This window comes from Rhagoletis pomonella, unplaced genomic scaffold (assembly GCF_013731165.1).
Source record: "Rhagoletis pomonella isolate Grant_MI unplaced genomic scaffold, Rhpom_1.0 Rhpom_scaffold_00009, whole genome shotgun sequence".
Taxonomy (NCBI): Eukaryota; Metazoa; Arthropoda; class Insecta; order Diptera; family Tephritidae; genus Rhagoletis; species Rhagoletis pomonella.
Window position 1 is genome coordinate 22,826,569 of NW_023458563.1, and position 21,131 is coordinate 22,847,699.

Below are 21,131 nucleotides of genomic sequence, written 5' to 3' on the forward strand. Positions count from 1 at the left end.
ATGAGATGTCGCAATTGTCAACGTCTCGGGCACAAAAAGAATAGATGCCGGAACATCGAACTTTGTAAAGAATGTGCCAATACAACACCACATGGAACATGTCAGAGGACTTTCTGCCTAAACTGCGAAATTGAAGCTCATCCTTCATACGATCCAAACTTTCCCACCTTCCTGAAGTAAAATCAGTCAACAAAATAAAAAGCGACCGTCGATGCACAAATAGAGATGCGTGGAAAATTTTCAATAGCAACTCAGCAGCCTATCAAATCCAACCCTTCAAAAATAATATAAACACGCCAACCATGGCACAGATTGTTAAAAACAATAAGCCCACTACAGCCGAAATAGAAAGGAATAACAAAGGAGATAATAATGCAAATAATTCAACAACAAAGAAACCCAACAAAAATCAAGAAAACAAGTAATTTTTAGCAAAAAAAAAACCGAATTCAACTCCCATATAAAAAATATATATATATATATATATATATCTCATGATCCACTGATCGGATCTCAACCAGATTAGTATGGGACCACCTCTCAGACACTACCGCGGTCCAAAGTTATGCGGTAACATACATTAAAAAAAAAAAAAAAAAATATTCCGACGAACTGATAACCTCCTCCTTTTTTGGAAGTCGGTTAAAAACACAAGCAACGGAACATCGAACAAACAAAAACAGAGGTATGTACACCAGCAACAAAGAGTTTTTGCAGAAAAATGAAGAACAAATCACACCAAAAAGAAAACAACCAACTAACACAGACAGCAGTCCAAGCATCAACTTATAGCGCTACTACAACCAATGTCACGCAAACAGGCACTTTTACCTTCTCAACAATAAATGAAACTGAAACATCACCTTACAGCCAATTATACAAAAAATATCATGACCTAAACGTCCGCCCTTATCACCCCACAAACTTTCACAAATACTCGTTCACAACACAACATAACCAACGAACCAGAGGAAACCGATGTTACAGACTACGAGTTACACAGTACAGTATTACAATGGAACATACAAGGGTTTTTAAATAACAAGTTCGGTTTAGAATTACTTGTATCAAAAAAAAAAACACTTACTACACGTGCCACCCTACAAAGTATACCACTTCAACAAAGACTACTCCTTTTCTAAAGCGGGAATTGCAATCCTGATAAAAGAAAATTTAAACAGATTAAATCATAAGGTATCAACCAACAACTTACTTTTCCAATCAATCACTATACACGCATTTAAAGACCTGCACGTAACTAATATCTATCGCGAAACAGACCTCTTCTTAACTACTCAGCATTTAGACGACATACATACCTACCGTGATGGATACCACATTAAATGGACATAATACGCTGTGGGGATCAAAGAAAACAACGCAAAACGGAAAATGTGGGAAGATTTCTCAAACGAAAAACAGCTAGTGGTACTAAACGACGGTTCTCCTACTCTGTTTAATACAAGCAACTTATTAACGAACGTAGACGTCTCATTTGCTTCCGGAGGAATAACCTCGGCTCTGAAGTGGTTATGCCTTCCACCATCAGGCTCCAGCGACCACTTCCCAATACTTATTTTCAATAACATACTAACAAAGCCAAGTGGCCATTGTTTGAAAATAAAACAAACATCTACTCACAAATGTTTTCTGAGTCTAGTAATGTCAACAGGGAAGCGGCACAGATAAAAAAGTGTTGAGAAAAGCTGCAAACGAAGCCATGCCTACTACTTAATCTACTCATAATCGAAATAGCCCAGTTTGGTTCAACTCGCGAATCGCGAATTTAATCAAGTTAAAAAACATTGCTTGGAAAAACTTGAAAAACTCCCTAACAACCAATAACAGCCTAGAGTTTCGCAAAGCTTCGCAAGCAATCCTAACAATAGACGTGGATTAAGTTGCTAAACTCACTCAATCCAACACTCGATTCAAAACATCTTTGACAAAAAATTTATAAAATTAAATGTCAACGATTTTCCAACTTTCCACAAATACTTACAAACAACGCCGTTCTCAAGCATCCAGAGCAAATAGCCGAAGCCCTAGGGGCTCATTGGAGGGCATCAAGCGCAAATGACTCGTTTGACACAACTATAGTCAACTGGAGGCAATTCTTATAACAACTAAGGGCAGCTCCCCCAGCCATGACAAAATAACATACACAATGCTAAAAAACGCGTCTACATCATTGACGTTTCGAATATGCAGACTTCAATCGAATCATCGAAACAGCAATCTATCCACATGAATGGAAGCACGCAATTCTTACACTGTTCCCAAACCTGGGAAAAGTCCCAACTCAGTCGAGGGGTACCGTCCTATCTCGCTACTAGCCACTTTGGCAAAAACATTCGACAAAATTTTAGCCAACAGAATATGGACCAACTTCGGCAACAAACTAGAAGCAGAACAACACGCATTCTTTCCCAAACATGGGAGTACACACCCTTACTCACACTCTCGAAAATCAGTTGAAACGATCAAGTAGAGAACACCCCGTCATTCTGTCTGAAGATCTGGCAAAGGCATATGATAGGGTAATAGCTACTGAAGTCACTAAAGAAATGCACAAGTGCGGTATTCCGGCGAACATCCTCAAACTCTCTTTATCCTTCCTATCGTTCAGAAGGATTACAGCTAGAGTTGATGGATTCCTGTCAAGAAAAAAAAGTTGGAAAACGGAGTCCCCCAGGGACCCCCGCTATCAGTAGTACTCTACACGTTCTACGCCAATTCTCTATTAAAACAGATAAAAGACGTCGAAGGGATTTCATACCTGGGTATATACGCAGACAATATCTTCGCATCAGCATCAGGAACGCACAAAACAGTCACGCAATGTCTACGAAACCTAGACGAAACTATAAACAAATGGGCTTACTCAACCGGATCCGCAGTCCCCATAGAAGTAGCAACGGCCCTCCATGTATGCCGTAAAAACAGTTGCGTTGACAACTCGGTACACATCCGCGAACGTACAATTCCTTTGAAAAACAATATGCGCATACTGGGTATACATTTCTCTAAAAACATGTTATGGAACAACCACGGTAACGTTCTGAAAGACAAACTTAAAAAAGTCAACAACATGATCAAAGTCATTTGTTTTAAAAGAAAAGGTCCTCACATAGAAACCGCAATTGCTATTTGTCGCACATTCACCGAAGGGGTACTCCAACACTGTATAACCCTCTACGGCTGGACATGCAAAAGAAACATTTAGGGCCGGTTTCTCAAAGCCTGATTGGCACTAATCACCGATTAACATCGTTATCGACGTTTTCGGCTCCATGCAAATAACATGGTGTCGGTAACGTCGATAACGATGTTTAACCACGGATTAGTGTCAACCAGGCTTTGAGCAACCGGCCCTTAAGCTCTCAACACCGAAATCTACAAATGCTACAGAACATCCTACGGCTTACTGAAAGCAACTCCCATACCTGCTATAAAAATAGAAGCGCGAATTCGAGATTTTGAAAATTTACTGTTCAGAAGATCTTCCAAACTAGCGGCTAAGTCCATCACGGATAATAAACATCCCCTTCACAACGTGGTATGGAACCTAATCGGCACAACAGAACGTAGGAGGACACCCGTCCCACAAAACTAGCAGCTTAAAAAGAATAATCATGATGTTACATGACTCACGTATACCGATTCCAAGCAAACCGCCAGTGAGCAAGGAAAATACAACTAAACTAATCACATCACTCAACACAACCAAAAAGAAATCAATTTGCCAACAAGCATACCTACAAGGCTTTTTGGAAATCACCAACGATACAGACCCCCAACTACTACTTTTCACTGATGGATCGGTGAATTTTTACACACCCTCTTATGCTGTAGTGTCGCAAACAGAAGGCGATCAGTTCGCAGTTATCCATCAAGCTTTTTTACCCATGCACACAGCGATCAGGAAAGAAATATCAATTTCTGCACAGCTTAAAAAGAAAACCCTTATCTGCACAGACAGTCTCAGCGCCCTTAATGTAATATTAAACGAACGTAATGCCAATGTACAGCAACCAGTTAGACTTCTTTGGGTACCCGGGCACACAGGAATAGAAGGCAATGAAAGAGCAGATCAAGCGGCCAAAGAATGTTTTTCGCTACCTCTAATAACAGAAGTTCCAATCCACTCCATTGTCATAACAAGAACGACAAGACCGCTGCGAATAGAAGCCGAACTGAAAATCGCAGATAACCTCAGAACCTTCCTACATAGGCATAATTTCGATGTCCCGAGACATAATTACGACACGAAACTCACCCGTAATCAATGCATTAAGTTAGCCAGGCTTCGGACAGGCACTACACTTTTCAACCCATCACACCTTTTCACCAAAACACAACCACGATCATGCTCTTTTTGTGCAACAGCCCTCACAATAGAGCATGTATGAACAACCTGCCCTCAATCGTTAATAAATAAAAGCATCAAGGAAATACTAAATTGTAGGAACAGCAACATTAAAGAAATAGAGGAAGCGCTTCGTATACATCAGCTCAATGAAGAAACTTAACAAAATACCCATATGTATTCTAAGGCGCTCAATGACCTACGCGCCCGGCGCCTATATCACACCTTGCAAATTCATTTGCAAGCTATGCTTAATAAATAAATGTATATTAGAGTATACTTTAAAGCACTAGAATCCCCCATAAAATATAAAATTTAACACATTGACTAAATTTTGCACCCATATAATTTATAAGAGATATTGCCACGCTGAAATTCGCTGCAGCCCGTTTCCTCCATCGAAGTGTTGGCTTTTGTTATAAATTAGTAAGTAAGTTTGTTTTTGTTATTAATATATTATGAGACGTGTTTTGGAAAATAAAAATATTACTGAAAAAGCTTCAAGCCGTGAAATAGCGAAAATAACGCATGTAAGCCAATCTACTGTTAGCCGTATTATAAGAGGCACTACTAACAGGCAGATTGCAAACGAAAAATTAGGCGTTTAATAACGTCAGACAGAATATCTATCGCTAAAGAAGCTGTGGGATGCACTAATGCAATTAGTGGAGATGCTAGAGTATGGACCGGGAGAAGAATGCTTTTTAGGACATGGTGTCAAGTTGGCACAACATATCTACAATTTTTTCTAAAAAACGAAAGATACAAAGTTATTCTTTTCACAACAAATTCGTAATAAAGAATCTACAATTAATGCCTTTGTAACATTTTCGTTATCTCAATTAAATCGACAGTGACGCATGGTGCCAAGTTAGCGCTACATGCAAAATTTTCGAAAATCGGTCAAGTCGATTTTTTCCAGAAAAATGAAAGCTACAAATTTTTTCTTTTCACAACAAATTTTCAATTCAAAAGCTAGGTGTATGGTGTCAAGATAGCACTACATACCATTTTTTTTTTTAAACTTAAGCTACAATGTTTTTCTTTCCACAACAAAAAAGCTACAATTAATGCTGTTGTAACATTTTCAATATCTTAATTCTATCGGCTAAGTGTATGGTGTCAAGTTAGCACTACCTACTACTTACTAAACTAAATTTGCCGTTCGACGCATGTTGTCTTATGAATCGATGCCATCTTACGAACTGAGATGCCAAATACTGAATTTACAATATCTTGCTACTACGAGAAAAATTTGTGGTATTTTCATCAAAGATATATGCGATAACAAAATTGATTCCCTTGAACCACTTTCGCTTCTGCTTTTTATGCGCCGGAGAGGTATCTAAAAGAAAAATACATTTTTTACGTGCCAATGCGTAAGACGGAACTTGCTAATAATGAGCCCATTCACAGGTCCATTTGTCTATGTAACTCTTTGTAATTATGTCGATTTTTACTCGTGTAGAGAACGTTTTAAAATTGATAATAATGATTATTTTATTTTCAAATAATTTTCTCTTTTTCATATGTCGCTGTACATTTAGGACTAATTTGTGTATAATGGGTTATTTTTTCCTGCTTATCTGTGAGGACATTGTCCGGTAGATAATAAACAAATAAACTAATCCCATTTTTTCTAAAAAAACTAAAGCTAAACATTTTTTCTTACAACAACAAATTTACAACAAAAAAGGCTACAATTAATGACGTAACATTTTAAATATCTTACTTCTATCGACTAGGTGTATGGTGTCAACTTAGCACTACATACCATTTTTTCTTAAAAAACGAGAGCTACAGTTTTTTTTCCACAACAAATTTACAACAAAAAAGCTACAAGGACATTGTCCGGTAGATAATAAACAAATAAACTAATCCCATTTTTTCTAAAAAAACTAAAGCTAAACATTTTTTCTTACAACAACAAATTTACAACAAAAAAGGCTACAATTAATGACGTAACATTTTCAATATCTCAATTCTATCGACTAGGTGTATGGTGTCAAGTTAGCACTACATACCATTTTTTCTTTTCACAACAAATTTTAAAGTTAAAAGCTACAGCTAATGGCATAGTAACATATTGGATATCTCAATACTATCAGCTAGGTGTATGGTGTCAAGTTAGCACTCATACCATTTTTTTATTAAAAAACGAGAGCTACAAATTTTTTCTTTCCACAACAAATTTACAACAAAAAAGCTACAATTAATGCCGTTATAACATTTTCAATATCCCAATTCTATCGACTAGGTGTATGGTGTCAAGTTAGCACTACATACCATTTTTTTTTCTTAAAACCCGAAAGCTACAAATGTTTTCTTTCCACAACAAATTTATAACAAAAAGGCTACAATTAATGCCGTTGTAGAGTCAAGTTAGAAGCTACACACCATATTAAAAAAAAAAAAAATTAGAGCTAAAAATTATTTCTTTCCACAACAAATTTACAACAAAAAAGCTACAATTAATGTCATAGTTAACTTTTCCAATTTCGAAAAGTGTAGTGCTAACTTGACAGTCCCGAATAAACACTAAAAAAATATTTCTCCAACCTTGGAGAAATTCATAGTTCTCAAGTTGATATCCAACATCATTCTCCAACTCATCTCTAACCGACGGGCAGACGTAAAAAGTGATAGAGAAACGAATATTTAATTATCAAGTGAAAAACTAAAGCTATATAAAGAGGAAAATTACCAACAAAAATTAAATAATCTTCAAAACCTCCTCAAATAATCTTGAAAGAAAATAAAACGCCAAGTGAATCAAGTGGCAAAATTACTGTCGGACTGTGTACCGTGAAGTGAATTATTGTAATGCGATTTTGCTTAACTACATAATACAAAAGGAGTAATAAAATGAAAAATTAATATTTAAATTCATCTATGTATGTCGTTTCAATCAAAAAGGTATAAGGTATTTTACTATTTCAATTTCAGTATTTCAATGATATGTTTGAGACCAATTGGTGAATTACATTGGACTTCAAGTTGAGAACTAGCGTTTTCTCAACTTGAGAAACAGTCCTTTTTTCATACAAAGAAAAATGCTTTTTTTGTTGAGAACGCTATGATCCTCCACTTGAGGTACTGTTGAGAAACAACGTTGGAGATTTGAGAAATACCTTAGTTCTCAACTTAACCTCAAGTTGAGCTCAAACCTAAATGTTTATTGGGTCGTGTTGAATACCACTTGTGCTTCAAAAGTAGTCGGGTATTTTCCCTGCCTAGAGTCATCGACTAACTGTCCGTGCATGCGGTTGTGTTTTTCGCGATCTATACTTGTGCCTATTGAACTGCCGTTAAACAAGCAAATCATTATTGTTTTTCACCACATATTTTTGCACGTGGTTCATTGACAAATTTATTCTGATTATAAGATATAATTAGCATTAATATGGTAGGGGGAAAGGAAAAGATATGCTGAAATTGGCCTTGAATTTGATGATGATCATATTCCGCGATATGTTGTTGCAAAAGCTATTGGATCAAAGCGAGACCAAAATGTTCCTCCATTATCCTCTCATAACGTTTTTCAAATTGAGAAAGGCCTACAACACATATCTAAAGAATATACTGAAGTTACTGAATTGAAATCGGGCGACCTTTTGATAAAAACAAATAACCTCAAAGCAGCACAAAAATTTATGAAGGCATCATACATTGACTAGATTCCAGTGCAAATCACATCACACACAAATCTGAACTCCTCACAAGGCAGAATATATTCAAAGAAAATTATAAATATATCCGATGAAGAGCTAACCAAATACTTAGCCGACCAAAAAGTCATATCGGTCAAAAAGATACTCAAAAAAGAAAATGATAACCTTATTCCCACAGGGGCCGCTATCATAACTTTCGACCGTATACACCGCCCTGAAAAGTTGAATATAGGATGGAAAAAAGTGCAAGTTTATGAGTACATTCCGAATCCTTTGAGGTGCCTTACCTGTCAAAACTTGGGCACACAAAAAAGTATTGTCGGAATATTGAAAATTGCAAAGTATGTGCCAAGCCAACTCCTCATCAGAATTGTGATCGGATTTTCTGTATAAATTGTAACGTCGATACTCACTCATCTTCCGATTCAACTTGCGAAACCTTTTTAAAGCACAAAGCTATAAACAAAATAAAAAAAGATAAAAGGTGCACAGCTAAAGAAGCTTGGAAACTGTATAACCAAAATCCCGATTTTCACAAAATATTACCATATAATCAAAAGCGAAAAACTTTTTCCGAAATTACCAAAAACACACCCAATCAAACAACAACAACAACAACAATCAATTCATCCGCTCATGATCTACATCCACAAAAATCAACCACAAAAACAACAATAGAACGCAAAACAAATAGTGAATCTTGCATCAATATAAATGAGATAAATGAAAATTCGAACGTTCAACCAAATATTTTAAATAATCAAACAAAACAAATCAATGAAACAGCTGTCAACAATGCAACTTATACGGAGGAAACAAATTCCGAAATGGTTGATCTAACTTCCCTAGCATCCCAAAGATATTTGCCACAATGTGCATCAATATCACCCACATCTCATTTGTTTAAGAAATATCCAGAAATTAAAGCAATAATCTCACCAAATTCCTATAAAAAAACATTGCACATCAAAGAAAATAAAAATAATTAAATATTCACATGGACGTTGTAACAAACATAAAACTTTTGCAATGGAATATCCAAGGCTTTGTGAACAATAAATTTGGGCTTGAACGTTTAATCCACAAACACAACCCAGATATTATCCTGCTCCAAGAAACGCACATTGTTGAAAAAAAAATAGAAACATGTTATTCCTACCAGGTTACAGAGTATTTTTCCACAATAAAGACTACACCACTTCAAAATCTGGAATCGCAATATTCGCAATACAATATGAACGTTACTCAATATGAAGCATCGCAAAATAATCTATTACACCAAACAATCACAATAAATAATGGAACGAACCTGTATGTAACTAATATTTACAAAGAAACAGATGTCAGCTTAACAACGGATATGGTGGAAGAGATATTTAACAATCAGCCAAACGCACAAACTGGTCGAAAGGAAGGTCATCAAATAATATGTGGAGATCTAAATGCGCACAATACATTATGGGGCTCGTCTAGTACCTCCAGAACCGGAACGATCTGGGAAAATTTTTGTAACGACCGGGAACTAGTAATTCTTAATGATGGCTCACCAACACTTCTAAATACCAGAGGGACGCTTACGGCAGTGGATGTTTCCATGGCCAGCCCAAATCTAAGTGGTTCCTTGAAATGGACATGTCTCCCACCAGAAACTTGGGACCACTTCCCAATAATGATAACAAATCATGACACCTGCAACAAAAAACAGTTTATCTCAAAGTTTCTTGACACGAAAGCGAACTGGCCAATGTTTTCTGTCAAGGCAAACTCATATTCTGCACAAATTACTTGTTCTAGTAATGCTTATAGAGAGGCAGCCCTAATCAAAAAAATTATTCGTAAAGCAGCAAATGAATCGATACCAATTACGCGGAATAATGAAAGCAACCGAAATAATAGCCCAGCATGGTTTAACACAGAAATTGCTAATCTCATACGTGAAAAAAATCAGGGCTGGAAACAATTTCGAAGAGAGAGAACAATGACACATTTAATACACTACAAAAAAACCAACGTTAAAGTAAGAAGGGAGTGTAAGTACGGTAAACGGCTGACTTGGGAAAAATTCGTTAATTCCCTTAACCCAACAATGAATATTCGATGCCTATGGGAAAATGTGAAAAAAATTAGATGTACACGTATTTCGAATTTTCCATCCCTTATTACAGACACATCCACAGTTACTCACGCTAGGGATATTGCAAACGCCTTTGCCAAATTTTGGAGTTCAATTGGATCCGATCAATCATTCCAAAACAAAATTATAGAACAAAAAAGAGAGTTTGTTATTACATCGAGCGGTTCCCAGGAAACTATAGATTCTATAACGTTGACCGAAATTAACACTGTTCTGAATGGAAAAGAAGGAGGCTCTACTCCGAGTAAAGACAAAATCACGTATATAATGATAAAACATTCGCCCATTGACCTTAAAATGAGACTATGTCAACTTTACAACAATATCCTTCGCATAGGCACCTATCCCCATGAGTGGAAACATGCTATCCTTGTACCTATTTCTAAGCCGGACAAAGCTCCAAACAAGCTCGAAGGACATCGCCCTATATCCTTAATTAATGGAGAAAGTACTCGCTAAAAGACTTTGGCAATACGGCAAGGGCCACATTTTTCCAGAGCAGCATGCATTTGTACCAGAGCACGGTGTTCACACCCTCTGTCATAGCCTAGAATCAAAAATCAAAGAACGTCTAGAAGGTAGAAACCATTGTCTGATTTTATCTGAAGACCTGGAAAGGGCATTCGATCGAGTCGTGCTTCCTTATGTTATCGAGGAGTTACGCATATGGAACGTTCAAACCTGGATGTTAAAACAGATACGGTCCTTCCTTGTTAACCGTACGGTAACAGTACGTGTCGATGGCTATTTTTCGGACAAATGCAAATTGGATAACGGGATACCGCAAGGTTCATCATTATCTGTCGTACTATACGTTGCCTACGCCAACACCTTAATTCGAGCCTTGAGAAGCCTAGAGGGAGTTGATTTCATCTCACTTTATGCCGCCATGTTTTCGTACTAGCGTCCGGGAAACCAATCCAAGTTGAACAAGCATTAAAATCAGTAGATCAACGCATGGCAAGGTGGGCAAGCAAAACAGGAGCTATCATTCCTGCACACAAAGCTGAAATTCTGCACGTCTGTCGTAAGCACGGCTGTGACGCGCGATACATTAGAATGCGACAATCGAATGTACCAATAAAAAATAGGATGAGTATTCTTGGTATTATTTTCACAAAGTTACTGCTGTGGAATGACCATATAACCCAAGTAGTTTCAAAATTAAAAAACATCAATAATTTTCTGAAGGTCGTCTGCTCAAGAATTAAGGGTCCGCACATGGAAACGGCACTAAATATTTGTAAAAGCCTAGTAATGGGAACGGTGCAACATTGTATTACCCTATATGGATGGACATCATCTGCCAATACCAAAAAAGTAAATGTCGCTATGAATAATTGCTTTCGCACAGCCTCGGGTCTTCTTAAAACCACTCCGATTGAAGCACTAAGAAATGAAGCGAAGTATAGTGACTTTGTATCAATACTACACAAACGAGCAGTAAATCTAGGTGCTAATACTTATTTATCCAACAAAGCAGCACTATCCTCCCTCGTTCAAGAAGCCTCGGTAGAATGTATTTCACCAAAAAGTAGTAACAGATCCGCAGTTTTCAACATCGTCCAATTTATAAATGTGCGATGAATTACTGCAAGGACACACTTATGTAACGCTTGACCTCAGCCTAACCGAAAAAAACGAGGAACGACGTGAATCCTGATATATATAGATCCCTGTTTGCGGAAAAAGTTCATCAATTTGCCCCTGACACAATTTATTATACGGACGGATCCTTTTCTGAAGGAGTTTCAATTTACGCTGTCGTTAAACAAACAAGTGGCACTAACTTTGAAATTGAGAAACAGGCGCTACTTCCAACACATGCTGGCATATTTCATAGCGAGCTGTGTGCTCTACGTTCAGCAGTTAGAATGGCAAGTCTTGAAAATAATAAAGCCCTTATATGCTCAGACAGCCTCAGCGTCATCCAATCTTTACGTAACACCGAAGCAAACAACTTTAAATTTGTATTCAATGGGCTCAAAATTCGTAAAACAATCAGCATAATGTGGGTACCTGGACACTGTGGAATCTCTGGAAACGAGTACGCTGACCGTCTAGCTAAGGAGGCACTAACACTACCGCTAGTTGCTGAAGTTCCACCCTTATATACATTACCTTTAGCTTGTTTCAAAGGTACTAAAATGGAGAATTATAAGGAGAAATGGAACTTGTCCAACCACTTTTTTACTAAATGCAACAAAACAATAACACGACCTAAATACAATCATGTTTACTCCCGACAACAGTGTATCGCGATTGCACGTATCAGAGACTCGTTCTGTTAAACCGTTGCATGAATTATTGGACTGTAGTAAAGCCGAAACATATTCTGAAATACGTAGAGCGCTGTTGCAAAAAGGCGTCCTTGAAGACATCTAAATACATATAAGTCTAATAAATCAATCTAATTACTTACTTATTCACTATGTTTTAAATTAAATCGGTGCTAATAGTCTTGTTACTCGGCACCATTCCATATTGTATAAATTTATTTGTATGATATGTAGTTTAAATAAATAAATAAAATTTTCCCTGCCTAGGAATGTTTGTAAAAAATTTTATCCCGAGCACAAAGTACAAAGTTATGGAAAAATATTCTACAAATGTGTGATGTTGCAACTGAATATTTATGTGCTGTGTTGACAAAAGATCGAAAAATATATCGTCGTTTAAAGTACAAAACTGCGTATCGTCGTTCTGCAAAACCGCATAACTGAAAATTTTGCCAAAAATTTGGATTCGTCGTGAAATATACTAGCCAGAAATGCGATTGCTTTATAAAAAAAGGATCGATTTTCAAACATGAGTGTTTTTACTCTCTAGAAAAGAATTTCGCAACCTCACATACGCGGTTTTGAAGTTTGTTGGTACGCGGTTTTGTGCTTTAAACGACGATATGCTAAATAAAGATGCTGTTTCAGGGCTAATTAATCTAGGATCATTGAAAAAGAGTTTTCTAGCTTTTGTGGAAAAAATTGGCAAAATTATTTTTTGCCCCGTATTCGGATGCCATAAATATGGTCACCGTAACTATAGTAGGACACGCGTGCATTGGTTTTTAAAAACGAACGCGGGCACTCTAGTGTTCATATTTAACAGCTGGCTGACATTTGATTGGCTAACCCTAAAACCTAACCCTTAAACTAAGTTTGGCATAAGTGCAGTATAGTATTTGGATCGTATAATGCTGTTCTTGATTTTTCGTTTTTCCACCATAAAAAAATTTAAAAGGGGGGGCGGGGGCAAAAGAATAGTGTTTTGTTTGGACATGACCCATATAATTTTGAATAGTTGGACTTAGGACTTTAGCCAACAGTGAAATAAAACAACTACAAATTTTTGTCTGCGGCATTTTTTTTCGTATGAAACGATATTTTTATATTAATTTAAAAGTAAATATTCATATATAGAAAATTACTAATTCCTTTTGTTTTTTGCGCATAATTGGGACGACTGCGGTAAGAGAAAGAATTTTGTTCTTTTATACTGCGGTAAGAGAAAGGAGAATTCTGTTGATTGAGGGGGAACATAGAAAGGAGAATTCGTCCTTTTCTGGCAACATAGAAAAATAACTGTACGTAGTAAGGATGATAATCCCTAAGCGCGGCCGAAGGCCGCCTACGCAAAAAGAAGTTCCGGCTTCTCCGGTAATACAGAAAAGAGAATTCTGTTAAGTAAGGGTTATAAGCCGAAGGTATTTCTATGCTCTTTTTAATAAACGTATTTCTGCGTATATTTAATATAGAGGTACGTATATTAGGGCGGATCAATTTGTATGGATAAATTTTTTTCAACATCGTGCCTAGCAGATTCGTATTCTTCATACAATTCTAAGAAAAACCATAGACCTAAAGTCAATTTCGAGCATGCGCAATTTTAAAAGGATATCTTTGATTGATGCTGAGTTAATATGCAGATTATATTTTACTAAAGTGTTACGAATGTTAATTTTTTTTAATACGAATTTGTATTTTGGGGTTTTTTGATACGAAACATTTATTTTTAATATTTGTTTCTTATTTAACAAACCGCAAGATGGCGCTACAAATCAATAGCCCAGTAAAGTTAGCTCAAAAAATAAGGGTAAGCTTACAATAATTCGCATAAAGCTGAAATTTGGTACGAATGTTGCGAACACTATTATAGATTAAATGTCAAAAGTCTCCATTGATCCCATGTCTGCAAAAAAAGTTATTGAAGGTCACATAAATTTATTTTTGGAATTTTCCAGCAAAACGATAAGGTTCCTCATAAAAAAAAGGTGAGACGAAAGTGTAGATGATACAATTATCTATAAAAAATGTTATAACATTTTTCTTCCTAGGGATTACCATTTCTGAGATATAGCGATTCAAAATTGTAGTAAAAGCTGTGTACTCCATAATAAGCAAATCATAAATTTTGTATGTATCTCTACTTAAGTGCTCATAACTTCTACGTTTATTACACAGTGCTACAAAAAAGCACAAAGTAGAAATACCTGGGAAGTTATGTATATTTTCTGGTAGGTCTTTTCGAGTAAAACCAGAATCGAAATATTAAATTTGCCAAACACTCTCAAAATCTTGATTTACCGTTAAAAACCGGTTTTTCGTACTTTCGCGCTCTTATAAACCTGTATCTTAGTTCATTATGAACCGAGTTTCGGTTTATTGCCGGGCTTAAAAAGAAGAAATTGGACCTTTAGAACTATGTATGTATATGTAAATAAAGAAACCTTAAAAGACCTGTGTGTATTAACCCAGCAAACATTTTTGCGCCTTTTTTCAACTTTGGTGAGGTTTTTTACGCACTATTTATAAGAAAACCATACTAGTCCTAATTTGATTGTAAAACTAAATTTAATAACCAGTAAATCGAGTATTTATTTTCAAAAATCGGATGAAAGTTTCTGGGTTATTAAACTCTTTATGAAAACAAAATTTTTGCAAAAATATTATTTTTGACTATACTACTCAAATGTTTTCTTGACCGTTGTTTTCTTAATCGTAGAAATAGTATGCAATCCGAATCGTATTTTCGAACTTTCACAATTCGTAACAATGGCATGCCTAAAAACTAACGAGTAAGAAATTCACAGCTTTTTTGCGTAATTTTGTACGAAAACTATTCTGTGTCGGAAGCAAGATAAAAGATGTAAATCGATTTGCAGGAAATATTAGTGGTGTTCTTTTAAACAGATAAATTTGCCTCTCGAATATACGTATATTTTTATCCACTGATTTATATAAACGAACAAAAAAGGATGTTTGTTGCCCCTCATCGAGAATCTTGGATCGGGTTTTGTAATTTGTACAATGGTTTTTGGTTATTGTGTCCAAAGGCATAACCCGAATCTAAAAACTTTAACATACACGTGTAATCAAAGGATTAAACTTTTATTTAAAATAAATGTTTAAAATTTCCGAGCATTAGTTTATTAATAAATTTGGTTTGCACTATGCACTCTTTTGTAAATTTCGATGTGGGTTCTGCGAAAAATACTGGGGATGACGTAGCCGGAGCTATATGCACAATAAATAAATGTTGTATGCCTTTGACATGCGGAAGCCCCTCTTCTCCGGCAACACAAATGAGAATTATACTTAGTAAGGGTTATAATCTCTAAGCGCGGCCGAAGGCAGAAGCATGCACAACAGGTGGTTGCCTAACAAAGTGAATGTTTTCAATGGCTTGGAAGAAGCCGGATAGAGAACCAGTTCTTCAGGCATAGGAGGAGTTCTGGCTTCTGGTTCAACAATTCAATCAGAAGCTGACATAGATCTGCCCATGGTTACTATGCCCGACAGCTTCTCATATCTTTGTGAAATCATTTCCATAGCGCGCTATAAATGCAAACGCAATAGAATCCATCGTTTCCTTCAAAATATGTAAAATGAAAAAAATTTACTGTAAATAAGCACTTGATGAGTGTTTTTTTAAATTCCTTTCCAGTTTTTTTTCTTTCATTCAGCTGTCTTCGAAAATCAACTGATAGCTGGCAATGCTGCACATGTTTCCGCAAGGGTAGCAGCATGTGGGTTTTTCGTTTTTCGTAACGTAGCAACGAATTACGAATTACGAAAACTCAGGTTCTATAATAAGGGTGTTAATTAAGCATCATCAGTTTCTCGTTGAAGAATGTTCTGAAATCATTTTTATACCTAAGCGCACTTGTGCACAAGGGTATTATAACTTTGTTGACATAACTGTTGTTTGTAACAGCCAGAACGAATCGGGACAGATATAGACAAATGTATACATAAATGATTATAATGAAAAAAGAAATCGATTAAGCGGTGACTGTGTGTGCGTCCGTCCGCTTGTGCACACGATACCTCGAGTAAAAATTGAGATATCTTAACGAAACTTGGTATGTGTACGTCTTTTCAGCGTGGTATTGTAAATGGGCAAAATCGGACAATAACCACGCCTGCGATATTTTGGGAACTAGGGACAGATATAAACAAATGTATACATAAATGATTATAGTGAAAAAAGAAATCGATTAAGCGGTGACTGTGTGTGCGTCCGTCCGCTTGTGCACACGATAACTCGAGTAAAAATTGAGATATCTTAACGAAACTTGGTATGTGTACGTCTTTTCAGCGTGGTATTGTAAATGGGCAAAATCGGACAATAACCACGCCTGCGATATTTTGGGAACTAGTGAAGCCTATTCACTCAAAATTGATATTTACGATGATTTTGAGACGAAAAATAATAATATTATAAATTTTTGGGAAATGGGCCACGCCACGCCAACTTATGATTACATATATATATCTCGGTAACCGCTCCACCAATTTCCCCCAAACTTGGCACGGTTGTTGGCCTTATTATTATTGTTATTTTATTTTTTCTCCAAAACGTTTTTTAATTGTAGCTATTTCTTGGTGCAAGTGTTCGCCTTGTTCATAACTTAACTGGCCCAAATTATGTGGGGAGAAGTCCAAATGTAAATGAAGGAAATGAATTTTTATGGATATGTTGAAACCCATTCCACCGTAACCATTCAAAAATTCGTTAACAACCGTGACATAGTCGTCGCTTCTGTGGTTTCCAAAGAAATTATTACATAGCGCTACAAAACACTTCCATGCACGTTTTTCTACAGAGCTTAGCTTATTCAAAAAGCTCACTTCGCTCATAATTTTACGAATTTGAGGTCCTATGAAAATACCTAAAATTCATAAAAAGAAATAAAACCGATGAAAAAGTATTAGGTGAGAGAATAAAAAATTAATACCTTCTTATATTTTGGCTTAACTTAATTTTCGGAACACCACTTTAAGATGACAAAAAGCGTTGCTATTTACATCAAATTTGTTTACAATTAGGGGTATTCTCGGAGTCTTGCAAAGTCCTTGCACGAAAAAAAAAACGGTTTTCCTATGGGACTGCAAGGGCTTTGCAAGATTGTGAGAATACATCTATAGTAGAGTGGTCCAAAAAAATTAAGTTGGAATTTTAATGCCGGCACCCCCTAGGATTGTTCTATATCGAAAAAATATACCCCTATTTTTTTATTTTGAAATCAAAAAATATTTAGGGGGTGCTCAAAGCACTCAAAGTTTTCCATGTATTTTATATGGAGAAAAAACCATTTTTCGTATAAATGGTATAAAACTCTTAAAAATCAATATTTTTCAATCGGAAAACTGTGATTCTCTTCAGGAGACTTCCAGTATTAATATCCAATTGTTTATTTAACTATTTTTTATGATTAAAGATTTTTCCATTGCATTTTCTAGGGGTTTTGGAGGACCTATAAAATATAGTTACTATGAAAAAATGGTTAAAGAGACAATTGCGTATTATTACTGGGAATCTCCTGAAGATAAGAAGAGTTTTCCGATCGAAAACTGTTGATTTTCAACAACTCTACACTATTTCTACGAAAAGTTGTTTCTCCCCCATATAAAATATATGGAAAACTTTGAGCGCTTTGAGGGTATATTTTTTTCGATATAGAAATATCCTAGGGGGTGCCGGCATAAAAATTCCGACCTTATTTTTTTACATACCTTTTTTGGACCACTTTACCCTATAGTTTAATATATCCTTGGTTTAAATGGAGTGGTGGTAGGACAACATTTTTTGGCCAATGCGACGTTTAAAACGTTTTTCCTGCTTATTTGATCTGGCTCTCGGCAGGGCCATACTTTGCGATCATAGAAAACGTCAAATTAAAAAAACAGCGGCCAAGCAAACATTTTTGACTTGTATAGCCAAAACAAAATAAATAAAAAAATTTTGTTTTCATAAAAAGTTTAATAACTGTGTTTGCTGGGTTAATACACACAGATCTCTTAAGGTTTCTTTATTCACATGTAAATCGTTCGAAAGGCCGAAGTTTCTTAATTTTAAACCCGGCAATAAACCGAAACTCGGTTCATATTGAACTAAAAGTATGTTCACATATAAATATGATCTCAAGCAAAGCTCGTTTTTAATCACCCCGTTTACCCCGTCAAATTTTTTGTGCTTGTTATTCTCACATATCAAGGAAAGGTTATGTTTCTTCTCTGTGTCACCGTGATCACTTTTTCTGCTATATAAAGCAATTTAAATACGCTTTAACTTAGTATTTTATTAAAAGTACATTTACAAACCTCTTTTCCTTGCTAGCGTCCATTTTTGTTTACTGTTACATTGGCATTTCTCATCTTCTTCGCAAAAATAATAATAATAAAAATAATCGATAAAAGCAGGTTGCACACCGAAAAGTTATCGGTTAAATCTGAGATTATTTTATAATTACAGATTAACAAGGGACGAATTTTGTAGGACAAATCTCTTTTTCTCCAAGCAGACACCCGCTTGCAGCCGCACCTACTGGTGAACAGACGCTGCAGACTTCAGTGAGCCCTTAAACCGAATAAGTCGGAGTGGCCCCACCGAAGCTCCCTCTCTTTCTGCCGTGACCCAAGGCTCCACTCGGATTGGTTACCGCATCTCGCACATGGGTTGCTCACGTTGCCCAGAGTGCGCGAACGAGGACGCAAGAGTCGGGATTGAGTATAGCCATGCAACTGTAACTGCATACCCAGCGCAACGACTATACCCCATTGCACTCGTACTTAAATTATGGAGGGAACACTTTTCCGCCCTACTAAATGGTAGCAGCACGGAAAGTTTTGGAGAAGAAGAACCCGAGCCCGCAGTCGATGATGACGGAGTCGACGTTCCACCGCCTGACTATGACGAGGTACGTATAGCAATAACGCGGCTGAAAAACAACAAAGCTGCTGGAGCTGAAAGCCTGCCAGCTGAGCTATTCAAGTACGGCGGCGTGGAGTTGATAAGGTGCATGCATCAACTCTTGTGCAGAATATGGTCAGATGAACGCATGCCCGGCGACTGGAATTTAAGTGTGCTGTGCCCAATCCACAAGAAAGGTGACCCCGCCATTCGCGCCAACTACCGCGGGATCAGCCTTCTAAGCATAGTTTACAAGGTCTTATCGAGCGTATTGTGTGAAAGACTTAAGCCCACCGTCAATGAACTGATTGGGCCTTATCAGTGTGGCTTTAGACCTGGAAAATCCACCATAGACCAGGTATTCACAATACGCCAAATCTTGGAAAAGACCCGCGAGAAAAGGATCGACACTCACCACCTATTTGTCGACTTTAAAGCCGCCTTTGACAGCACTAAAAGGAGTTGCCTATACGCCGCTATGTCTGAATTTGGCATCCCCTCAAAACTCATACGGCTGTGTAAAATGACGTTCAGCAATACCACCAGCTCTGTCAGAATTGGGAAAGACCTCTCCGAGCCGTTCGCCACAAAACGGGGTTTCAGACAGGGCAACTCCCTTTCATGTGACTTCTTTAATCTGATGTTGGAGAAGATAATAAGAGCTGCAGAACTGAACCGCTCAGGAACAATTTACTAAAAGAGCGTGCAATTGCTGGCTTATGCCGATGACTTCGACATCATCGGTAACAAAAACCGCGAAGTCTGTTCTGCATTTTCCAAGTTGGATAGGGAAGCAAAGCGAATGGGTCTGGTGGTAAACGAGGACAAGACGAAGTATCTCCTGTCATCAAACAAACAGTCAGCACATTCACTCCTTGGCACCCACGTCACTGTTGACAGTTACAATTTGGAGAAAGTAGAGAATTTCGTTTACTTGGGAACCAGCATTAACAGCGATAATAATGTCAGCATTGAAATCCAACGCAGAATCACTCTTGCCAACAAGTGCTACTTTGGACTGAGTAGGCAATTCAGGAGTAAAGTCCTCTCGCGACGTACGAAAACCACGCTCTATAAGTCACTCATCATGCCCGTGCTGGTATATGGCGCAGAAGCATGGACAATGACAACATCCGATGAGGCGGCTCTTGGAGTGTTTGAGAGAAAGATTTTGCGGAAGATTTACGGGCCTTTACGCGTTGGCGACGGCGAGTACCGCAGACGATGGAACGATGAGCTGTATGAGCTTTACAACGATATGGACATAGTGCAGCGAATTAAAATACAGCGGCTCCGCTGGCTTGGTCATGTCGTTCGAATGGACACCGACGCTCTAGCTCTGAAAGTATTCAACTCGGAACCCGCTGGTGGTAGCAGAGGAAGAGGTAGGCACCCACTGCGATGGAAAGATCAGGTGGAGAAGGACTTGGCTTCATTTGGCGTTTCCAATTGGCGTCAGTTGGCACAGAGGAGAAACGACTGGCGTGGTTTGCTGAACTCGGCCAAAATCGCTTAGGCGGTTACAGCGCCAAAAAAGAAGAAGAATCTCTTTTTCTAATTACAGATTAGGGAGTTAAGCTCGAAAATTAGGATAATCTACTTATATGTGAACCTAGTATAAGTTACAGGCTTATAAGTGCGCAATAGAGTCCAGCGCAATTGTATTTGCCGCATTTCATTCAATAAGTACTCCTTGCATTGTACTCTACTCCCAACACATTGTTACTTTTTTTCCGCATACATACACTACTTGGCGTTGAGAGAGTAA

At 37.2% G+C, this 21,131-nt stretch overlaps 1 protein-coding gene across 1 annotated transcript in view; it reads left to right on the forward strand.

Moving 5' to 3' along the window:
* The first annotated feature begins 3,638 nt into the window (after positions 1-3,638).
* LOC118745443 overlaps positions 3,639-21,131 on the forward strand; it is a 329,715-nt gene continuing 312,222 nt past the window's right edge. The window contains exons 1-3 of the mRNA XM_036478896.1: positions 3,639-3,824; positions 8,601-8,966; positions 9,203-9,512. Coding sequence (XP_036334789.1) covers positions 3,639-3,824; positions 8,601-8,966; positions 9,203-9,512 — 862 coding nt within the window. The remainder of the gene's footprint in view (positions 3,825-8,600; positions 8,967-9,202; positions 9,513-21,131) is intronic.